The sequence below is a fragment of the Procambarus clarkii genome, chromosome 57 (genome assembly GCF_040958095.1).
Source record: "Procambarus clarkii isolate CNS0578487 chromosome 57, FALCON_Pclarkii_2.0, whole genome shotgun sequence".
Lineage (NCBI taxonomy): Eukaryota > Metazoa > Arthropoda > Malacostraca > Decapoda > Cambaridae > Procambarus > Procambarus clarkii.
The window spans coordinates 14,370,402-14,389,476 of NC_091206.1; the positions used below are offsets into that span (position 1 = coordinate 14,370,402).

Sequence of the window (19,075 nt, forward strand, 5' to 3'; positions counted from 1 at the left end):
CTCTCTCTCTCTCTCTCTCTCTCTCTCTCTGTCTCTGTCTCTCTCTCTGTCTCTCTCTCTCTCTCTCTCTCTCTCTCTGTCTCTCTCTCTCTCTCTCTCTCTGTCTCTCTCTCTGTCTCTCTCTCTCTCTCTCTCTCTCTCTCTCTGTCTCTCTCTCTCTCTCTCTCTCTCTCTCTCTCTCTCTCTCTCTCTCTCTCTCTCCTCTCCGCCTCGTCCGCATTACTTTCCCTAAAAAAAATGGACGTTCGAAAAATATCAGCAGCTCCCACGCACCTCTTACAGGGATGGTGGCAGAGATAGTGAAGGGATGGTGGCAGGGATAGTGAAGGGATGGTGGCAGGGATAGTGAAGGGATGGTGGCAGGGATAGTGAAGGGATAGTGGCAGCCACTCGTCACCTTTAGGGAATCAACCAATTCGTTAAAATACGACATTAAGAAAAAATTAAGTCCCGAAATGATCGTTTTCTATGCCTCGGCCTTGAAAGAATAAGTTGCTTCTGTTCGTATACTGTTGTGGTTAGGGAAATCAGTTGCATTTTTTGACGGAGCGGCAAATCGAGCGCCCGTGCTGTTTGTTCACACATTCTCCATGTCAGGTAACATGGTTGGCCGTACACGGTGAACTGCCAGAGACACACTCAGGTGAGGTCCGTTGAACTCTAGGTGTCAAAGCATCAGAGAAATAGAGAAAAACGAAGATTTCAGGGGACACTTAAAAGAAAACCCCCATGTTGCCACATACTTAGTGTGTGTGTGTGTGTGTGTGTGTGTGTGTGTGTGTGTGTGTGTGTGTGTGTGTACTCACCTAGTTGTGTTTGCGGGGGTTGAGCTCTGGCTCTTTGGTCCCGCCTCTCAACCGTCAATCAACAGGTGTACAGATTCCTGAGCCTATTGGGCTCTATCATATCTACACTTGAAACTGTGTATGGAGTCAGCCTCCACCACATCACTTCCTAATGCATTCCATTTGTCAACCACTCTGACACTAAAAAAAGTTCTTTCTAATATCTCTGTGGCTCATTTGGGCACTCAGTTTCCACCTGTGTCCCCTAGTGCGTGTTCCCCTTGTGTTAAATAGAGTCTTTATCTACCTTTATATGTGTGTGTGTGTGTGTGTCTGTGTAGTGTGAGTGTATGCGTGCTTGCACGAGTATTTAATGTTCACATATCACGGTGTGTTGATAAGCATCTCCAGCATCCATCTCCAATATTGGAATTCCTCCCAGATGCCAATATTTCATCCCAGTAATCTACATCCCCATAAAGGCCAACAACAAATATTATAACCCAACACTCTACTGGCCAACTTACTCGTCGCCGGTCTTATCTGAACTCTTCCCGGCCGTAAATTCTGCAAATAATTCAACAATTTTCGATTCACTTGATATATAAATCAATGCCAGAGGAAATCAGCTGATATTTCAAGTTTCAACTGCGTAATTAGAAACAGATGAGATACTTCAAGTTGGCGTTGGAGGCGTACCTTGTATGACGGACGGGTAGTGCCAGGCCAAGCAACAGCCTGGTGGACCAAACTCTCACAAGTCAAGCCTGGCCTCGGGCCGAGACCAAACTCTCACAAGTCAAGCCTGGCCTCGGGCCGAGACCAAACTCTCACAAGTCAAGCCTGGCCTCGGGCCGAGACCAAACTCTCACAAGTCAAGCCTGGCCTCGGGCCGGGCTTGGGGAGTAGAAGAACTCCCAGAACCCCATCAACCAGGTATCAACCAGGTATCACTGTATAACGACCTTGCACAATGGATGCGTAATAGCACAACCAGTCGTCGGTCCAGGCTCGTTAAAGCTGCGGCTGTCCCGTCCCTAAACCCCCCCCCCCCAATCATCACCTAGAAGCATTTATCAATTTTACCATAAAATTAAAAATAAGTTTATTCTCATATATAAATTAATATTATTATATATTAAAGTTCAATATATGGTTAGGTTAGGCATTTTGGTTCTATCGGCGATAACTTTTATATATACTTCGTGGGTGAAGCCTTCTGTTGGGATTCGAACAGAGGACGTCGGCGAAGCACTGTCGAGAAATGTTTGAACGCCATCACTTGTGACTCGTGTGTAAATCGTTTGTCATTTAATAAACAGGGGGGGGGTGGTTTGGCGGCTGGATTAACGAGCTTATGGACTTTGTTGATGATGACAGACTGTAATAGCATTACGGGATGAATGAAGCATTTACAGAGGTTCGATTAGAGCACAGGACGTCAGCGAAGCACTGATCAAGAAATGTTCGAACGTCGTCAGTTGTGAGTCGTGCATAAAGTATTTATCAGCCATAAACGTGGGGTTTAGTGCCTGGATTGTCACCTGTTTGGCCTCTGGTTATATGGCTAGGCTGTGTTTATGAGAATGGAATGTGTTTATGAGGACAGGCTGAAAGAAAATAATGTTCGGGGTTCCGAGACGTGTTCGAGTGAGGTCGGAGCGGTATTCGAGAGAGCAGATAGAGTAGTGAGGGGTGACGGGGGTGGGGGGCGTGGGGAGGGGGATTAAGGCAATGGTAGAGGGTGGGGGAGGTGTAGAGACAGGTGTGGAGCTAGCAACAGGCACAGTTACCTCCTGCATCTTCTCCAGTCTTACGGTAATCGTTAGCGTCTTGGTGGTACTTGTGTTAGTTAATTTGGTTTTGAATAACTGTTTGTCGAGTACTTTATCATAGTGATAATAAAAAGGGATTTTGCTGCTGTTCTGATGCTACTTAACTTTAACTTGAATTAGATGTAAAGGGAGGTAATAGTTACGGTATGTCTTTACCCAGTGGTTATCATAATGGTATAAACCTTAAGTTGATGTGAATTAATGTCTAGGCTGAAACTTTATTTCTAAACAATTTAAAAAAAAAAAAAAAAAAAAAAAAACCCCGGGGTATAAATTTATAAGATCCGGGTATAGACGGGTTTTCTTTTTCTAATGTGTAGTTTGCAGTATGGGAAAAAATTCTGAGATGTTATTAGGACCACCTTCAACTAACCTAGGACTGATCACGCATAGTCCTTTGCTGGACGAGGCTGACTACTAGTAAACTTCACCCGCATTCGAACACAAAATTTCGTGTACACCTGGAAAAACTTTAGTGTATTAATACTTCTACTTAAAAATTTGAATTGATGGGTTTTTACTTGCATACAACGGGCTTGCTACCAGACCCTCCAGTTACAACGGCGGGAACTGAATATCTCTTGCTAGTTTTACTAGGCTTCGCACCTTAAGACCTTCTTGAGGCTTGCTAGGGATTCACCCCTCCCCTGCCCACTAGAACTGCCCCCTCTAATTTAACTTTGTCTATACCTGCAGGTATAAAGATGAAAGGTATACAAATTGCCCTCTTCTATGTAGCCTTGGCCTTTCCTCCTGGCCGGGTTAACGCTACGACATATCGACTCGATGACCTTCAAAAGCTACATTTGGCTGAAGGCAATGTTCCAAAGTCGGTGAACTTTACTATTAAAAAAACGGCTCCGTCTGGAATGGTTAAAACTGAAGTGTATGGGACGGCTACTGGTCTCTTCCTTAAAGACCTTCTCTTTGAGCACATTGAAACTACACTGCAAATGTCTCTTAACGTCTCGGTAATGCCTAATCCTCCTGAAATTCCAGAATGGTTAGAGAAAGAATACTTAATGGTAGAGAAAGTGTTTCAAAAGTTTTTAACCGCCGGTAAAGAATATTACTCTCTATTAAATCCAAACTGGGTGGCCGATACCGAGGCGAGATGGCCACAATTAAAACGGGTGGTAAAAGAGGTTGGAACTCTGATAGAACAGCCAACATTTCAGAACTTTAGGGCGACACTGCTCGCCGCCAGAGCCCTCGTGAAAGCCATAAACCGGAAGGGTAAGAGGTTGTATCTAGATATGGATGTAGACTATAATCCAATATACAAGTTTCAGATCTTTGGAAGTCTAGAACACTTTAAGTTGGCTCTAGATGAACTTGACTCTGCTATGGATGATTTCTTCTCTCCTAATTACCTGGCACGTATGAAACTAGACAAGATCTCAGATCTTACGACAAAACTGATGAATGCTTTAATGAAAAGATACTCTTCAATAAAACCCACAGGTGCTTGTAGTACAATCACGCAAGAAATAGATAAAATGCACACAATTATCTTAAATCTTGACTACAATGACTTGCGTTCCCGAAGAGACCACTTAATCTCGCTAAGTGCAAGACTAAATAGGGGACTACAATTGGTTGTTGAAGCTCTAAGTCACGATTCTGAGGCTGTGATCGCTTACCTCGACTACGCTACGGCGTCCTTGTTGATGGCTACTTGCGACCACTTGAAGACCTTAACTAGAACTCTATTACAACCATTACAAGACCTGAAGGAAATAATGCTGGTGCTTAAACATGCAGAAATGGAGAGCGGGAATCCCGTTAACGTAGAAAGGTTTGATCCAATCTTCCTTGAAGAAAGTATTGACATGTTAAAGTCGAATAAACCCATTGACCTTCGAATTGCTGTTAAGGTAATGGGCACAGCATTTACAGAAGCTGCCTACAGACTTTTCGAGGCGTTTACACTCCACCTACGCAGACTTCAAGAAAGACTAACAAAAAATTCTACAAATTTAAAAGATTCAAATGTTGAAATCGCGGATACTATACCAAGTTCTTTTACTGAACTAAAAGATGGAGATTCAAAGATCGAGGAAACTGTACCAGAAATTCAGACGGTTCCCTGTAACTGTGGCGTCTCGCAGCCGTTGTTGCGTCCTAATATGGTGCTACCGATCTTTGTCCTTCTGGAGAAAGAAGACGGAGAGAACATGCCTACAGATGGCCCAGATCCTCTCCGTAGTCAAAATATTAAAGAAGCTATACCGAAAATATGGGAAATGGTAAAGGGCTTTCAACCTGACAGTATACTTGAAGAATTTGAAACTCTAGGCGCACAAGTAATGGAAGTGTCTGCAGTGTACTTAAAAGAAGTATACGACACGGGTCTCGTAAGAGTCATCGTCGTACTAGGAAAGACTAACTGGAGAGAGACCGGTGGCGACCAGCACGAGGTACCTCGCGTCAAATCAGGCGAGTCCACTCTACACACTATGGGGGAGGGAACAACGTAGACTGAAATATAACCTAATGTTGCTTACTTCCAAAACTTTGCTTTTATCTTTATTTTTAAATGTCTAACTTCATTACAGAATCTGCACCTGCTGGACTACCAGAGACACCCCTAAGTATTTCCCGCATGGTTGGTTTTCCTTTACAGTACTTTCATTGTACCATAAATATTTTATAAAAATGACATCTAAAATGTGCGGTAGATCAGTAATGGTGTTGGTCCATTACACCCCACAACTAGTGTAGCTTTCTTTGCACATTGTGTGTGTATATATGTATCCTTTATACGTAACTTCTCTATTCGGGGTGTAGTTACGGCTTGAAACTTTGCTATCCCTATTTTTTTCTTTTGTATACTTTCTAAAAGTTTAGTTGCTGCTAAACTACTCTACTTTCAGTCTGTTAAAGACAAGGCAACTGGAAAGAACACTTTGGGTGCGGCGAAGAACGCCCTTCCAATGCAGAGGAAACCTTCCAGATCAAAGATGGTGGGAAAGTCTTGTACAAAAGAGACCTGTGAACCTGATGCCAGGTATGTTTGTGTAAAGGCTTCACTACAATAAAAAGGAACAAGTTTTTAATTAAGTGGGTAGAATTTAAATTGGGCGTTTATTGATGCATAGCTTGTGATCATCAAAGTTCTAAAATGACTGCTATATTTCCTGGCTTAATACGGGACGACCTTAAAGGAACTTGAGAGGTTGGAATAGTGCCCTTTATCTTGGTCGGTCTAGATATTAGAGGGGGGGGGGTCGAATCCTATAGTGTAAAAGATAGAAACTGTATCAACAAAGGGTTTAAGACTGAGGTTCGCAGGCTGCTCCTGCAACAAAGGAGCGGCTATGGACGTTCTCCGGCTCAAAAAAAAAATACAAAACTCTAAAGATCTTTAATTTTTGCGTCAACCACAAGACTCCTAATATTTCTAATCTAGTAAATTTAAAAATACCAAAACGTTAAGTTAGGCTAAAATTAACAAATTTATGAAGTTCTAAATTAAACTGGTTTTTATTTTTAATTGGCAAAAGTTGCTTTGAATTTGACTTTGTGTGTTCCCCAGCTTGCAGGAACTGGTGGTGGAGCGTGAAGAGCTTGCTGTCCTGGGGCAGGTGTAGCCTCTGCCAGCACCGCCACGGACCCTCCTCGCCGCCTCTGCACTAGGCTTCAATCTACGCATTAACGGCTCCAATACCTAGAATATTCCTATGAAAATTTTCAAATTTTATTGTTCACCATTTTAGTTTATTAATAAATTAACTTTTTAAGATTTGTCTTTTTACCCCACGGCGTACTTGTGTTGGGCTCTGATCAAATACATACATTGTAGTATTAAATTTACAGCCATAAATTCTCGCAATTTGTTCTTAAACATTTGAGATCAATTCTGGCCAGCTAATGTCTCCCTTAGCACAGGTACGCCCCCAGACCCTTAACACCTGCCATGGGCTTGAACCCTCGATGCTACTTTATTGTCAATCTCTCAACTTCACTACTTCTGAAACTTTCTAAAGTCACTCGTGTTGCTGACCAATTTGACCGCTGGACAGTGGTTGCTCCCGCCAGCTTCTTCTCCTATCATCGAAACTGGCGCCATGAGGTTTTCTAGTGCAGACTGCATTCGCCCGCGATAGTCTCTAGTTGAGCGCAAATGCCTCTGTTGCAGATTGATTCATATTACCAGACTTTTCAATAACGGTAGTGACTGTTTGGATACAGATTCCTTAACATCTAAAAGCTGTACGCACAATTGGGGGGGGGGGGGGGATTAATCTATGGATAAATAGAGGCCTTACTGTGGGAGCGAACCCGTAAGGCCTAGGGAACCCGCGTCCCTCTAACACCACTCGGCCGCCAGCACCCCAGCTCTCTGGTTACTCTGGCGCTGAATGTTTACAAGCCTGCACTCTTGTATCTACTTACAAATACATTAATCCTGTTTTCTGAAGCCGCCAAAAGCTCCCATTGCCCCGAATTCTGATGGCCATTAAAAATCCCTCTGTCTTCCGAATCCAAACAGCAGTTGGCTAACACGTGGTATCCAAGAGTTCAGTCCTAATGAGTGTATGGTACTGCAGATCGGCAAGGGAAGATGATCAGGTGTCTAGACCATAGATGGAAACAAACTACAGGAATCTGAAATTTGGGACTGGTCATAATTCCAACATTAACATTAGAGGCGCACACAGGCAGCGTGACATCAGCGGCATGTGGGACGCTGGTGAACATTAGAAAGTCTTTTAGAAACCCAAATCTGGTCGCTTTCAATGCAATTTACACACCATTTGTTAGACCAATACCGGAATACGCAGCATCAACCTGGAATCCATACCTTGTGGAGTATAAAATGGAAAAGTACAGAGGTTTGTAACTAGAATAGTGCCAGAGCTAAGGGGGGATAAGGTATGAGGATAGACTGAAGGAGCTATCTCAAAAGGAGAGGAAGAAATAGGATACATCAAGATAAAAGATGCCGAGGTGAATAGACTGTGGACAAAAACGGCCTCTTAGTTGAGACAGTAGGACAAGAAAAGTGGAAGCTGGAAAGACATGAGTAAGAAATGTCAGGAAGCACTCGTACCCAATACGGGTGGTAAAGTGAAATTCCATCTAAAGTTTGTGGAAGTCCCCTCCATCCATAACTTAAGGACAGGTGCCACAGATTTTGAGCGTTAGATTAGTGGAGCAATAACGCAGGTACAAGGCTCGTAGGTAGGGCATAGAGCTAAACCTCACTTCCCCATAGTCAGTGATAATTAAGTGCCCTCAATCTTGACACTGCAGTTATCGACTCTTAACGACTGCTATTCGGTCGCCTTCTCTTCTGAGTATTATTGTCATTACACACAAGGGGCCTGGTAGCCTGGTGGATAGCGTGCAGGACTCGTAATTCTGTGGCGCGGGTTCGATTCCCGCACCAGGCAGAAATAAATGGGCAAAGTTCCTTTCACCTTGAATGTCCCTGTTACCTAGCAGTAAATAGGTACCTGGGAGTTAGTCAGCTGTCACGGCCTGCTTCCTGGTGTGTGTGTGTGTGGGGGGGGGAAATAGCTAGTAAACAGTTGATTGACAGTTGAGAGGCGGGCTGAAAGAGCAAAGCTCAACCCCCGCAAACACAACTAGGTGAATACACAACTGTGGACGCTGCCTCATTTATAAATACCCAGATTATTTTCTGCCTGCCATTGCAAGAAGGAGAGAAGTATCAGTGCAAATTGCCAAGCTATTAGGACTATTGCACTTGGAAGGAGTCAAGATAAGGATTTGGGATGGGACGGGGAGGGGGGGGGAGGGAAGGGACTTATCAGGGGAAGTGCCAAGCCATTACGACACTAGCACTGGGAAGGGGTCAGGATAAGGATTTGGGATTGGAAGGGGGGAAGGAATGGTGCCCAACCACTTGGATGGTCGGGGATTGAACGCCGACCTGCATGAAGCGGGGGAACAATAACAAAACCTGGTTTCAACCCTTCACTAAGAGAAGCCAAGCAACAGCACCAGACCTCTTCCATGCCTTCCCGGGCCCATCTGAGGACATTCCTGTAGATTACCAACCGCAACACTGCTTTCCTCTACCATTATCAGGACAACGGGTTAAACCAGTATGACTACAGAACACCGGGAAGGAAAATAACATGGAGTGAAGGAATGGAACCCAACAACTTGGGACGCCGGGTCTGCAAGAAGTGAGGCTATCTGAAAAGTTTTACCCGTCGTCAACGTCGCCAGGTCGAGTTGTTGATCTCTTGCATCTTGCACGGTTTTTTTTTTTTTTTGGCATACATTAATCTAAAGTTTGGAATTTAAACAGTCAGGTTGTCGAAATTTAATCCGTGGAAAATTGCGTAAAGAAATTCTGGAATGACGACAACCAACATCACTCGCTCTGCTGTTGCCACCACCACTGCTACCACCACCACCACCACTGCTACCACCACCACCAACCACCACTGCCACCACCACCAACCACCACTGCCACCACCACTGCTGCCGCTGCTGATCTATCATCACAAGTCCAACGAACATTGACAAGTGTTAAAATATCACAAACCCGACGTGATTGAAACTAAAATCACGTCGAAACTAAACTAACTTGGTTGAAACTAAAGTCCGTTACTAACAGGTGAGGCGCAGGAAGAGAGGGGGGGGGGGAAGGAATTATCAGGGGAAAGCGCCAAGCCATGACGACTATATATAGCACTTGGTAGGGGTCAGGATAAGGATTTGGGATGGGACGGGGGAAAGGAATGGTGCCCAACCACTTGGACGGTCCGGGATTGAACGCCGACCTTTATGAAGCGATACCGTCACTCTACCGTCCAGCCCAAGTAGTTGGGCAGGAAGAGAGAGTGAGAGAGAAACCATTTTAACAGTGGTAACTCTTCTACCATGTGCTGATGTACAGTACCACTTGCTGTTAAGGTATAACTCAGGTAAATTTGATCTCCACCACTTTAAAAGAATAGTGAATATATGAGTAACGTGTTGAGTGGAAGATGGGACGTTGCTCACTTCATTAACTTCCCTTATAAAGACCTCAGTGGTGGCGCTGGAAGTTGTCGTAGGCACTAGTAAGTCAACCACGAGTAAAATTAATACATAATTACCACGCGTTGGAATTGCAACATCTTGACAATAATCCCAAGAATACATTGAAAACACGAAGGCTTATATACAACCTTTGACAGATGTGCCTGATGTTATTTAAACACAAAAATATTTATATATATATATATGATGGGCAGGCATTATATATTTCAGATCGCATGAGCCCCAATTTGTATGTGACATATTAATAACGCTGTTTTTTGTCATTCAGTTAGAAATAAAATTAGTTTATTAGAGACAAATTGGTATGCAATAGTTTGGGAAGAAGTGTGGAGGGAGGGAGGAGTAGAGAGGGGGGAGGAGTAGAGAGGGGGGAGGAGTAGAGAGGGGGAGGAGCAGAAAGGGGGGGAGGAGTAGAGAGGGGGGCGAGGTGAAGAGAGGGAGTGGGGCAGGAGGTGGAGTCAGTCGTGCCCAGCACCAGGGTGAGAGTGGTGGGGTTCATACCATTGACGGGTCGACTGGTGAGTGCTCTAGCTGTGTCCTATTGTTTGTACACGAGGCTGTATCAGACATTGGTGTTCCCTCCCTTGTTTATCACGTGTTTTGGGTCGGGATGTTCATGAAGGTACAGTTTACGTACATAGTTTGGGATCAAAATTTATTTATGGGAGATTAATGATATTCGTTGTTTAATGTTTTATATATATAAACTTCTAGCTGTACCCGGCCACGCATTGCTGTGACCAGACAAATGAGCGTCCCAGTCACGGCAACGCTCTCCAGTTTCCCCCCCCCCTCCCCACTATTTAGTCTGATAACAAAAAAAAAAATAACTTGAAATGAACAGTATGGGCAAGTCTAAATTCCAATGAAATATTAAAAATTAAATGAAAGTAAATACATCTATATGGGAAAAAATGTCGAAGCATTCGGAAACACTTTAAATGGAATCTTAACACATTTAGTACTGCGTGTGTTGGTATTACATGCAACAGACGGCACTGCTTTTTCAATTTTTTTTTTCCCTCGCATGTGGCTTCTGTGTGGTACGTATAAACACGTGCCTACTCAAATGCAACGCTGTCAAAATTCCAAAACATCAGGTGAAGAACTTGCAGAAACTAGCTATTTTGAACAAATTAACACAAACTTTTATAAAATGCTTAGAGAAATTTACTTTTACTTCATCCAACTTGCATTTTGGGCGAAAACGTAAATTTAGTAGCTACTAAACTTTAAACCAATCCCAGTAACCTTTAAATTTATCTACTTTGCTAGATTTTCTCCAAAGCCTTAATTGCTCCTGCCCGATTAATCCTTTGCTTAAATCTTTCAAATGGGGCTTTACTACAGCTAATTTCTCTGGTACGTTATACTTCCGCCTACTTGTCCCGTCGGCAACCCGTCCTCGGCTATGCTATTACATACATCACTCGACCCCAGACATTCATAAAATTAGCGCACTATTAGAAAAATTTTCTCATAAATACACTAGTATATTTGGTACATGGGCATACACTAGTTTAGGTTCTATTGGCGGTTACTTTTAGTACGCGAGTAAAACGTTTACAGCGGTGTAGTTCGAACAAGTCGTCATTAAAGCACTTATTCCGGAACTGCTCGAACATAATAGTTAGTGTAAACCAGTTACATTCATAAACAGGAGAGGGGGGGGGGTGTGGCGGGTGTATGAAATCACTTTGGGTCTTTGGAGGACGGGCTGGCCGTCGGTCTCTGCTTAGAGCTCCACGCAGAGACTCGCTGCAATTCCCTTGTGGACAGCCTCCAGTGAAAATGAGCCTTTGCTAATCTCCTTGGTCTAGCATCTCTTTTGTAGGAGGGGGGGGAACTCAAAGTGCACTATTTTACACAACGGCAAAAAGTTTCTTGGGCACTGTAGAGGTTGCCTGCACACTTTAACTCCCTCCCTTTTCCAACTTTCCTTTTAAACGTTAATGATCTTAAAACATATCTGCGTAGCACCTGTCTGAATGACCTTGTGGTATCCAACATTAGGATTTAACCCTATAAAAATACTAGCCTACACTTTTTTTCTCTACTTTCCTTCCCTCTATAGGTAACAAAGTTGGCAAAGCTTTCATGAACTTGAAGCATGAAAAAGCTAGTGCTGCATATTAACCTTCATGTTAATAGGATTTTACTCTAGGTAACTTAACTTTAGTAAAGATTTGTCAAAGGGATAAATTTAACGTGCCATAAGAGGATAACATTTTTTTTTTCAGTTTCGTGTTCTTGGCTGCGTGTGATGGCGGGGTTACGGCTGTGGTTGGTATCAACCCTAGTGTGTGGGTGGCTGACGCTGACCCTCCAAGGACACACTGGAGCCCTCCATGAAGAGTCTCGCCAGGAAGTCGACGATCCTGCGAAACTACCGTACTTGACCCAAGAAGACAATGGTATTATGGTAACTGTGTTAATGACTGGCTTTGTACTAAGGCAATGGTTGTACTGGGTAATTTCCATAGTTCCCTCTTATACTAAAGAGTTGGATAGTGGAGAGGCCCCTGCGTGGATTAGGAGGGAATATCGTATATTTAAAGATGTGCAACAAGATGTTGATAAAGGGGTCGAATCGATTGCTCCAAAATCGCCCTTCATACCAAAGTCCCTGAAAGAGTTCCAGTTTGCTGACACTACTAAAGAAAAGTTCGACAGTCCTAACATTACGTTTACCATCGACAAAAGTGTCCACCTATTGGACAAAATATTCTCTTCTCCTCCTGCTCCTGAACACTTCGGCTTCATTATGGATCACTACGCTGAGAATCTCGACCAACTTCTAGGCACAACGCGCTTACGCGAGCTGTTTGGGATCGTAAAAATTACAGATGAGAATCTTGTAGGGTATATTGACTGGGTTAAGGAAGAAGTGATCTCTGCATTTGGAGAGTTGAAAAGACAACTTATCAAAAGATATTCTAGTGGGAAACTCGTGGGTTCGAAAACGGATATTGTTAACGCGATGGATAAAATATTCATAATTTTCTGGCGCGTTCACAGTAATCCTGGTTTACTAGGAGACACGCTTAAAACTGGGGTTAAAATGCACAGCCTGAAAGACTTGGCCATTACTACTCTGGGTGCTGTTAAAGGCGCACTAGATTACTACCAAATAGAACTCAAAATGACTGCCAGTGTTGATAGCGTACCACTAGCCCTAATTGTACCAGAGCTACATCGTAATCCCACTGCTCATCTGCCAGCAGACTTTATAAAGAAGCTCCTTAGACAGAGGAGGGAACCCAGAGGTACTAACTTGGCAAAGTACTCTACTAACGATTTGTTTAAGATACTTGGAAAATACGAAGTGGAAAAAACATTCGTAATATTCACTGTTGTGGTAAATTCCCTAACTCACCATGCATGGCTTGACATTGAAAAACATATGGGACTGTTAATAGAGGCGTATCAGAAGATCGGTGGCGCTCAGGCCTCTAACTTCACTTTGGACATACCTACGCTGAAACGCTTACTTCAGTCGAAAGGACAGGGACACTTTGGACTCCCTGAAGACTTTCTTCGTATAATTAAAAATCTGGGGTGGAAGAAATCTCGAGGTATTAGGACTCTTGGCTCTCTCCCAAGTATCTTTCCTGATTATCAGGCTAGAGGAGGCTTCTGGAGCGTACTGAGAGCTTTCTTCGGCTACAAGGTTGCTGTTGATGAAGCTGATAATGCTGTTGTAGTAACGCCTGAAGAGAATCTAGATGAAATTAATAAATTCGATTATTTGAGCCTAGGCTGCCCTCTTGAAGGTAAGAAGTCTGTTAAGTTTAGTTGGCAAGATTTTGCAAAATATTTAAAAAATAATCGTGGCTCCATTTAGGATTTTGGTATTAAAGCCTACACATTTATCCACAGCTGACCCAGATTGTCCCTTACATGATGAAAGGAATCGACCAATAGTTCCTGTGTACCAGGTAAGATCAACTAATACGCTTAGGGGGGGGGGGGGGGGAGATGATGCCTAAATAGGGCAAGCCTTTGAATTCTAACTTCGCAAGATCTTGTTTTAAATTCCTGTTGCCACTTGTTTAACTCTTGAACCAAAATTCCACCCATTTTGTACAGGGATCACCACCGCCTACAGTACAGCCCACTGGTAAGTATGCAACACGAATGACCATGGATACAACTTTACTAGAGATCGAAGACGTAAAATTCTGGGAGGACTACATTGGTAAGATGCCTCATTGATGGGTTTCTCAGGGTTAAATAGGCAATTGTATTGTTTGCCCATATAGTGGTCATATTACTTTGCTAAACTTGCTTGCATGTACCCATAATTCCAGCCTCTAATCATAGGCAGGGAAGAATAAAATGATTCCCAATGGAACTTTAGTAAAGTCAGTCTCTAAGTGACTAGTGTGGTTCTTCCAGGAGACCTAAGGAAGCTAGGCTCCTCCGTTGTGGCAGCCTCCTCATGGGAAGAGGCTCGCACCGGCCTCGGACTATCAGTGACCCATCACCAGCCCACAGACAATGGAACGCTCGTCAATGCAACGATTATAGAGGCGAGTATTAACTAAATGGCTTCACTTGATTTAAGATATTAATCGGTAATACTTTCACTTTAACATTAAGTATTATCAAAGTGACGTAGAGGAAAGTCTATATTGTCTTGCCAGTTGTTAACCTCTCAGACTGTTAAGCTGCAATAGTCAAAGGACTATTAACTTGTCCTTCAGCAGGCCCCTCAATGGGAGAACTTCCCTTCCCTTCCCCTCCCCAGAGCATACCCTTTAAATAGTTCAGAATCTAGCATTGGATAAATACTTGCGGATATCTTTGATAACTGAAGCAAGACGCCTGTGCTTTCTTGATGGTACTTGGCCAATACAAATTACGAAAAGTCTTTACATGCGAAATGGCCTATTTATCCCTCTTGCAGAACCCCTACTTAGCTAGGTTCCGGGTAGCAGAGGTTGACTCTCTCCTTAATAGTTAAAAATCCCATTCACAACCCTTTTCCCAGGAATGATCGGCTGGGCTGATCTTGTCCAACCCGTCCTTTCAAAATTTTGTAGTGCGCACACGAGCGATAAGCAATGACCATAAATGGTCGTCATTTGAAGTGAAATCGCCTCGGGAAAGTTTGGCTTACTCTAGTTTTCTGTTTTGAGCCCCTGGATTACTCGGTTAAGTTTTAATTTGCGGTTTCCATGACTTTATGAAAACTTTGGTCTTCCTCCCCTCCTAACCTAGCAAAGAACCATTAACTAGTTTTTTCCCAAAACGACATTTCATAGATTTTTCAAATTACGTCTATTGTCCATGCTGGCAAACTACCAAATTTAGACATAATTTGTAACAAAGGTTCTTATTGTTGGTGGGTTTGGTTTGAGCTGTAGATTGCCCGGAGGAAGACCTTCCAAAGTTGCTGACCAACTCCTGGTGGGGGGGGGGGGATATACGCTTAAGGTATATATATATGGAGAAAGTGTCAAAGACGGCCCTGTTGATATGAAGTAGGTTAATTAAAAAAATAAAGCTTGTATAAATTTTGCTCTAGCACTTAAACGAACCATGTTTATTTTAACACTTGATAATTTTCTTTTCCAGATGATGAAGTGCTTAACGGGACCAATGTGCGCGGACTGTAAAACATATGTAAAATACCAATCTGGAGAACCGCTCTGCTGCTATGCCTGCTTGACTAGGCGAAACTACTTGGAAATCGAAGAAGATAGATGTGTTTGCTACTACGGCCCGTATGCTCCCTCGAAGTCGGTCGTTTAAATTTTAGTACAAATGTAAGAATTTATAATTAAAGTTACACTAGTTAACTGGCAGTGTTTCTGTATCTACCTAAAACGGACTTTAACGAGAGGCAGCTGTACTCATGATCCCGTAATACTGCCTCCAATGTACATGATTTAATGTTCTTTCCTATTTATCTTCATCCTTTTTGTTGGCCCTTTGGCATCCCGTACTTGGGCTAGGCTCGCTTTACAAAAAAGTCGGAGCACATCCGGATAAAGTGCATCTTTGACTATTAACCGAACCACAAAGCTGCAAATGCTTCATACAAATAATCGCCAACAGAACCTAAACGCCTAACAAATGCCTAGATATGCACAAGATGAAAAGATGATGATTTATAGTTAAAAAACTTAACGTTCTGAATGAACAGAATGTTAAAACTTATGAATACGTCTTTGGGGACGACCTCTGGATGGAAAGGACTTTATTAGAGAAATGACTGAACTGGGTGAAGTAGGTTTTATTCATAAATTAGCTTCCTAATTGTTATGGCAGTTACCTTTTTCTCCATTTCCCCCATCCCGTGTCGCTGGATAATCAAAAGGCGCTAAACACTACCGATGCCAGTATGAAAAGTTACAGCCCCGCTCCTGTGCCAGGTAATTCCACTACGGGCTCACCATAGCCCGTGCTACTTGGAACTTTTGTTCCCAGTAGCTGAATCTTGTACGAGCCAGTAAGAGGAGGACGCAAGGCGAGGTCTTTCATGGTATCGGACTTGCCAAAGATTCTATAGTATACAGGAACAATTGACCTGGAAACATTTAGAAAGTCAAACTATCGTCTCTACACAGGCTGCTTGTCAACAAAAGGGTTACATGATTATTTTCAATTCAATTGAGCCATGTTTTGCCGTAATTTGTGGCGAAAATGGTAGATAAGCTTGTGGTAACGTAAATTCTTGCAAAATACATACCCAATAAACTAGCCCTCTAGAGATAAATTCAAATGAAAATACATCTTGGTGCCTCGGACCTACGAAAATCTTAATCTGATCTTTGACACGTTACTAAATGCTTCCCAGTCTTGGCGCCTCTTGAGAACTGCTAAACAGCCTTCCCCACCCGCAATTCGTCAGAGGTTTGTGCCTCGATGAGGACAGGAAGCTGACGGCTTGTTAAAGCAGTCGGCTTTCAAAGCCTGATTTTTCAAAATTTTGCCAAAATCGAAGCCTGTTTTTTTTCACATTCTCGGTGATTTTATCTACTGACGTTATGTTGTATTTACTATATTTTTGTTTAAATGGTACTTGCCTATTGGTGTAGCTTCATACTGCCGTCCGCAGACTTGCGTGGCTGGATATGTTGACACTGACGAAGGCGCTGCAGATATGGAGATTTGTTGTAGCGTTACTAAGTCTGCCAACAAGTATTCCGTCCACTATATATAACGGCGTATATAAAAGATTCTATAAAACGCTATAATCACGACGAGTGAAGCACGAGCGGTGACACGGGTGAGAATTACGTATAAAGCTGTATGGATGTGAGGCACCAGCTGGGGGGGGGGGGGAAGACTGCTGTAGACTCCGCCCACCTGCAGTGCGCGCGGAATTTGAATAGTTTGATTGTTGGGAATAGAAAGCATCTTAAGCATATCAATCCTATGCTTGAGCTAATAACTGACTTGACCCAGGATGCAACCCACAATAGTTGCCCTGTTCCCTGATGCCTATTTACTATTAGGTGAGAAGAGGCAGTTTTGGTAAAATAAAACTTGCCCGAACGTCCTTCATGGGAGTAAAACCCGGCCTTTCGGGTGTGAACGGACTGATCTGATACTGTGATTGTTCAAGCAATTTTAGACACTTCATAGGATCGTGCATCATAGGAATGAGTGTTAAACGAACAGCATATAATAGGGGTATTGCAAAATGCTTGTGATACTGCTACATGACGCAGTCAGTGTGAACCCAAAACAGAAGAGAAGTGTTCGCTGAATGTAACCCGGTGGAGGGATTTTGTAAATTCTTACTAAAGTGACCTTAATCGTGGCTGTCACTGAGGGAATCGGTCCTCGCCGGCTTAATGACGAACGCGCCACTACCGCTAATGCAATTAATGTGGACTGCTACAGGCTCTAATGTTTACATCCCCTGTTTTTTCGGCTTTTGTTGTCTTCGTACTTAAAGAAACAATAATAGAATTATCAGGAATATTAAGTTTACTTAAGTTTCCATTACTAAAAAGTTAGAAGTGCCCTCTGTACCAGGATTCATCAAGCACTTACACGACCACTTACGAAGCCTGTATATCTTTCTTCATTCGTAACGGCTTTGATTACATTTATTAAATGGCATCGGCTGCAAACCACTACGAGGTTGTTTATAGCAATAATAACCTTGGGTCGTGAACCCTCGAATATTTAAACTGTTTAATAAATGTAAAACAAAACCAATGATTAAAGAAAGATGTAGAGGTTTCGTAGATTGCATAAATGCTTGATGAAGTGTGGTCTTATCTCGCGAAAGGGCATTCCAAACTTACACACTTCGATACTCTGTGATCCCAGCATACTTAAAGGTTAATTAAATGGCTGCTTGTATCCCCACAAGCCAAGCAGTGTATTAGACTTTACCTGAAATTACACGAGGGCCACTAACACACTACTGGCCTCGATGAGGACAGGAAGCTGGCGGCTTATCAAAGGTCCCTCATTCGTCCTGATTTTTTTTCAAGCAGGATTTTACGGTTCAACAGAGATGTATTCAGGTATCACGATCCTCTAATAGTGTTAATGATGGCAATGGATGTAATGCAGAGTTTCAACTTTTTTTTTTTATTTTTGCACCAAGGTTCGAACCCTTGAGGGCCACCTCTCATTACTGAGAGGTGGTTGTGTAATGTCTTCAACCCGTCATCATCAACAAAGGCCAAATACTAGTTAATCCAGCCGTCAAAGCCCCTGTTTATGAACGAAAAAGGTTTACACATGACACACAACTGATGGTCGAATATTTCTCGAAGAATGCTTCGCCGATGACCTTTCTGAGTCTCGACGGTAAATGTTTCATCCACGTGCTTCAAACGCAAATAATCTCCAATAGAACCTAAATATCTAACCTGACTATACACCTAAATACATCGAAATATAATGTATAATATTACCTTATATATGAGAACAAACCAATTTTTAATACACAGTATGTTAAATTGATGAATGTGTCGGGGGAGGACGGTCGCCGCTTTAACGAGCTTTGCCTGAGAATGGGTTGAAATACAAATAGTCGCCAACAGAACCTAAATACCTAACCTAACCTACGCCTAGCTATATCTAGAACTTTAATATATAATAATATTAACTTACATACGAGTAGAAACCTATTTTTTAATACAGTTTGCTGAAATTGATGAATGTGTCTTGCGCGGGGGGAGCCGCCGCTTTAACAAGCATAGCCTAGTGACCGGTTGCACGTCTTCAATCGTTATGTGATTGATTTAGTCTGGAAAGTTATATATTATACTTCTTATATCCATTTAGGTTTGCGTCACAAGGTGAGGCTTAAGATACATAATGCAAGCATGAAATCATCTCAAGATGACATATGAGAGAGAAATGTTTGGGTGTTACGAAACGCTTTAAGTCATATATAGACACGGTCGCATAGTATGACTCACGAAAACTATTAGAACCAACTGAGATCATATA

The 19,075-nt window shown here is 42.7% G+C and overlaps 2 protein-coding genes across 3 annotated transcripts; both read left to right on the forward strand.

Annotated features, from left to right (window-relative positions):
- Positions 1–2,530: 2,530 nt before the first annotated feature.
- LOC123745041 (uncharacterized) lies at positions 2,531–6,363 on the forward strand. Its single transcript, XM_045725311.2, has 5 exons — positions 2,531–2,603; positions 3,317–5,059; positions 5,179–5,228; positions 5,497–5,630; positions 6,159–6,363. Exons 2-5 carry the CDS (start codon positions 3,325–3,327, stop codon positions 6,211–6,213), a joined length of 1,974 nt encoding a protein of 657 aa, XP_045581267.1. The 5' UTR covers positions 2,531–2,603; positions 3,317–3,324; the 3' UTR covers positions 6,214–6,363.
- Positions 6,364–10,076: 3,713 nt separating this feature from the next.
- Positions 10,077–15,450, forward strand: LOC123745040 (uncharacterized). Of its 2 annotated transcripts, none has more exons than XM_045725308.2 (6): positions 10,077–10,164; positions 11,887–13,419; positions 13,526–13,584; positions 13,736–13,844; positions 14,045–14,178; positions 15,227–15,450. In XM_045725308.2, exons 2-6 carry the CDS (start codon positions 11,910–11,912, stop codon positions 15,401–15,403), a joined length of 1,989 nt encoding a protein of 662 aa, XP_045581264.2. In that variant the 5' UTR covers positions 10,077–10,164; positions 11,887–11,909; the 3' UTR covers positions 15,404–15,450. The 2 variants fall into 2 exon arrangements, with proteins under 2 accessions (XP_045581264.2, XP_045581265.2); XM_045725309.2 differs by having other exon boundaries at positions 13,736–13,766.
- Positions 15,451–19,075: the final 3,625 nt, after the last annotated feature.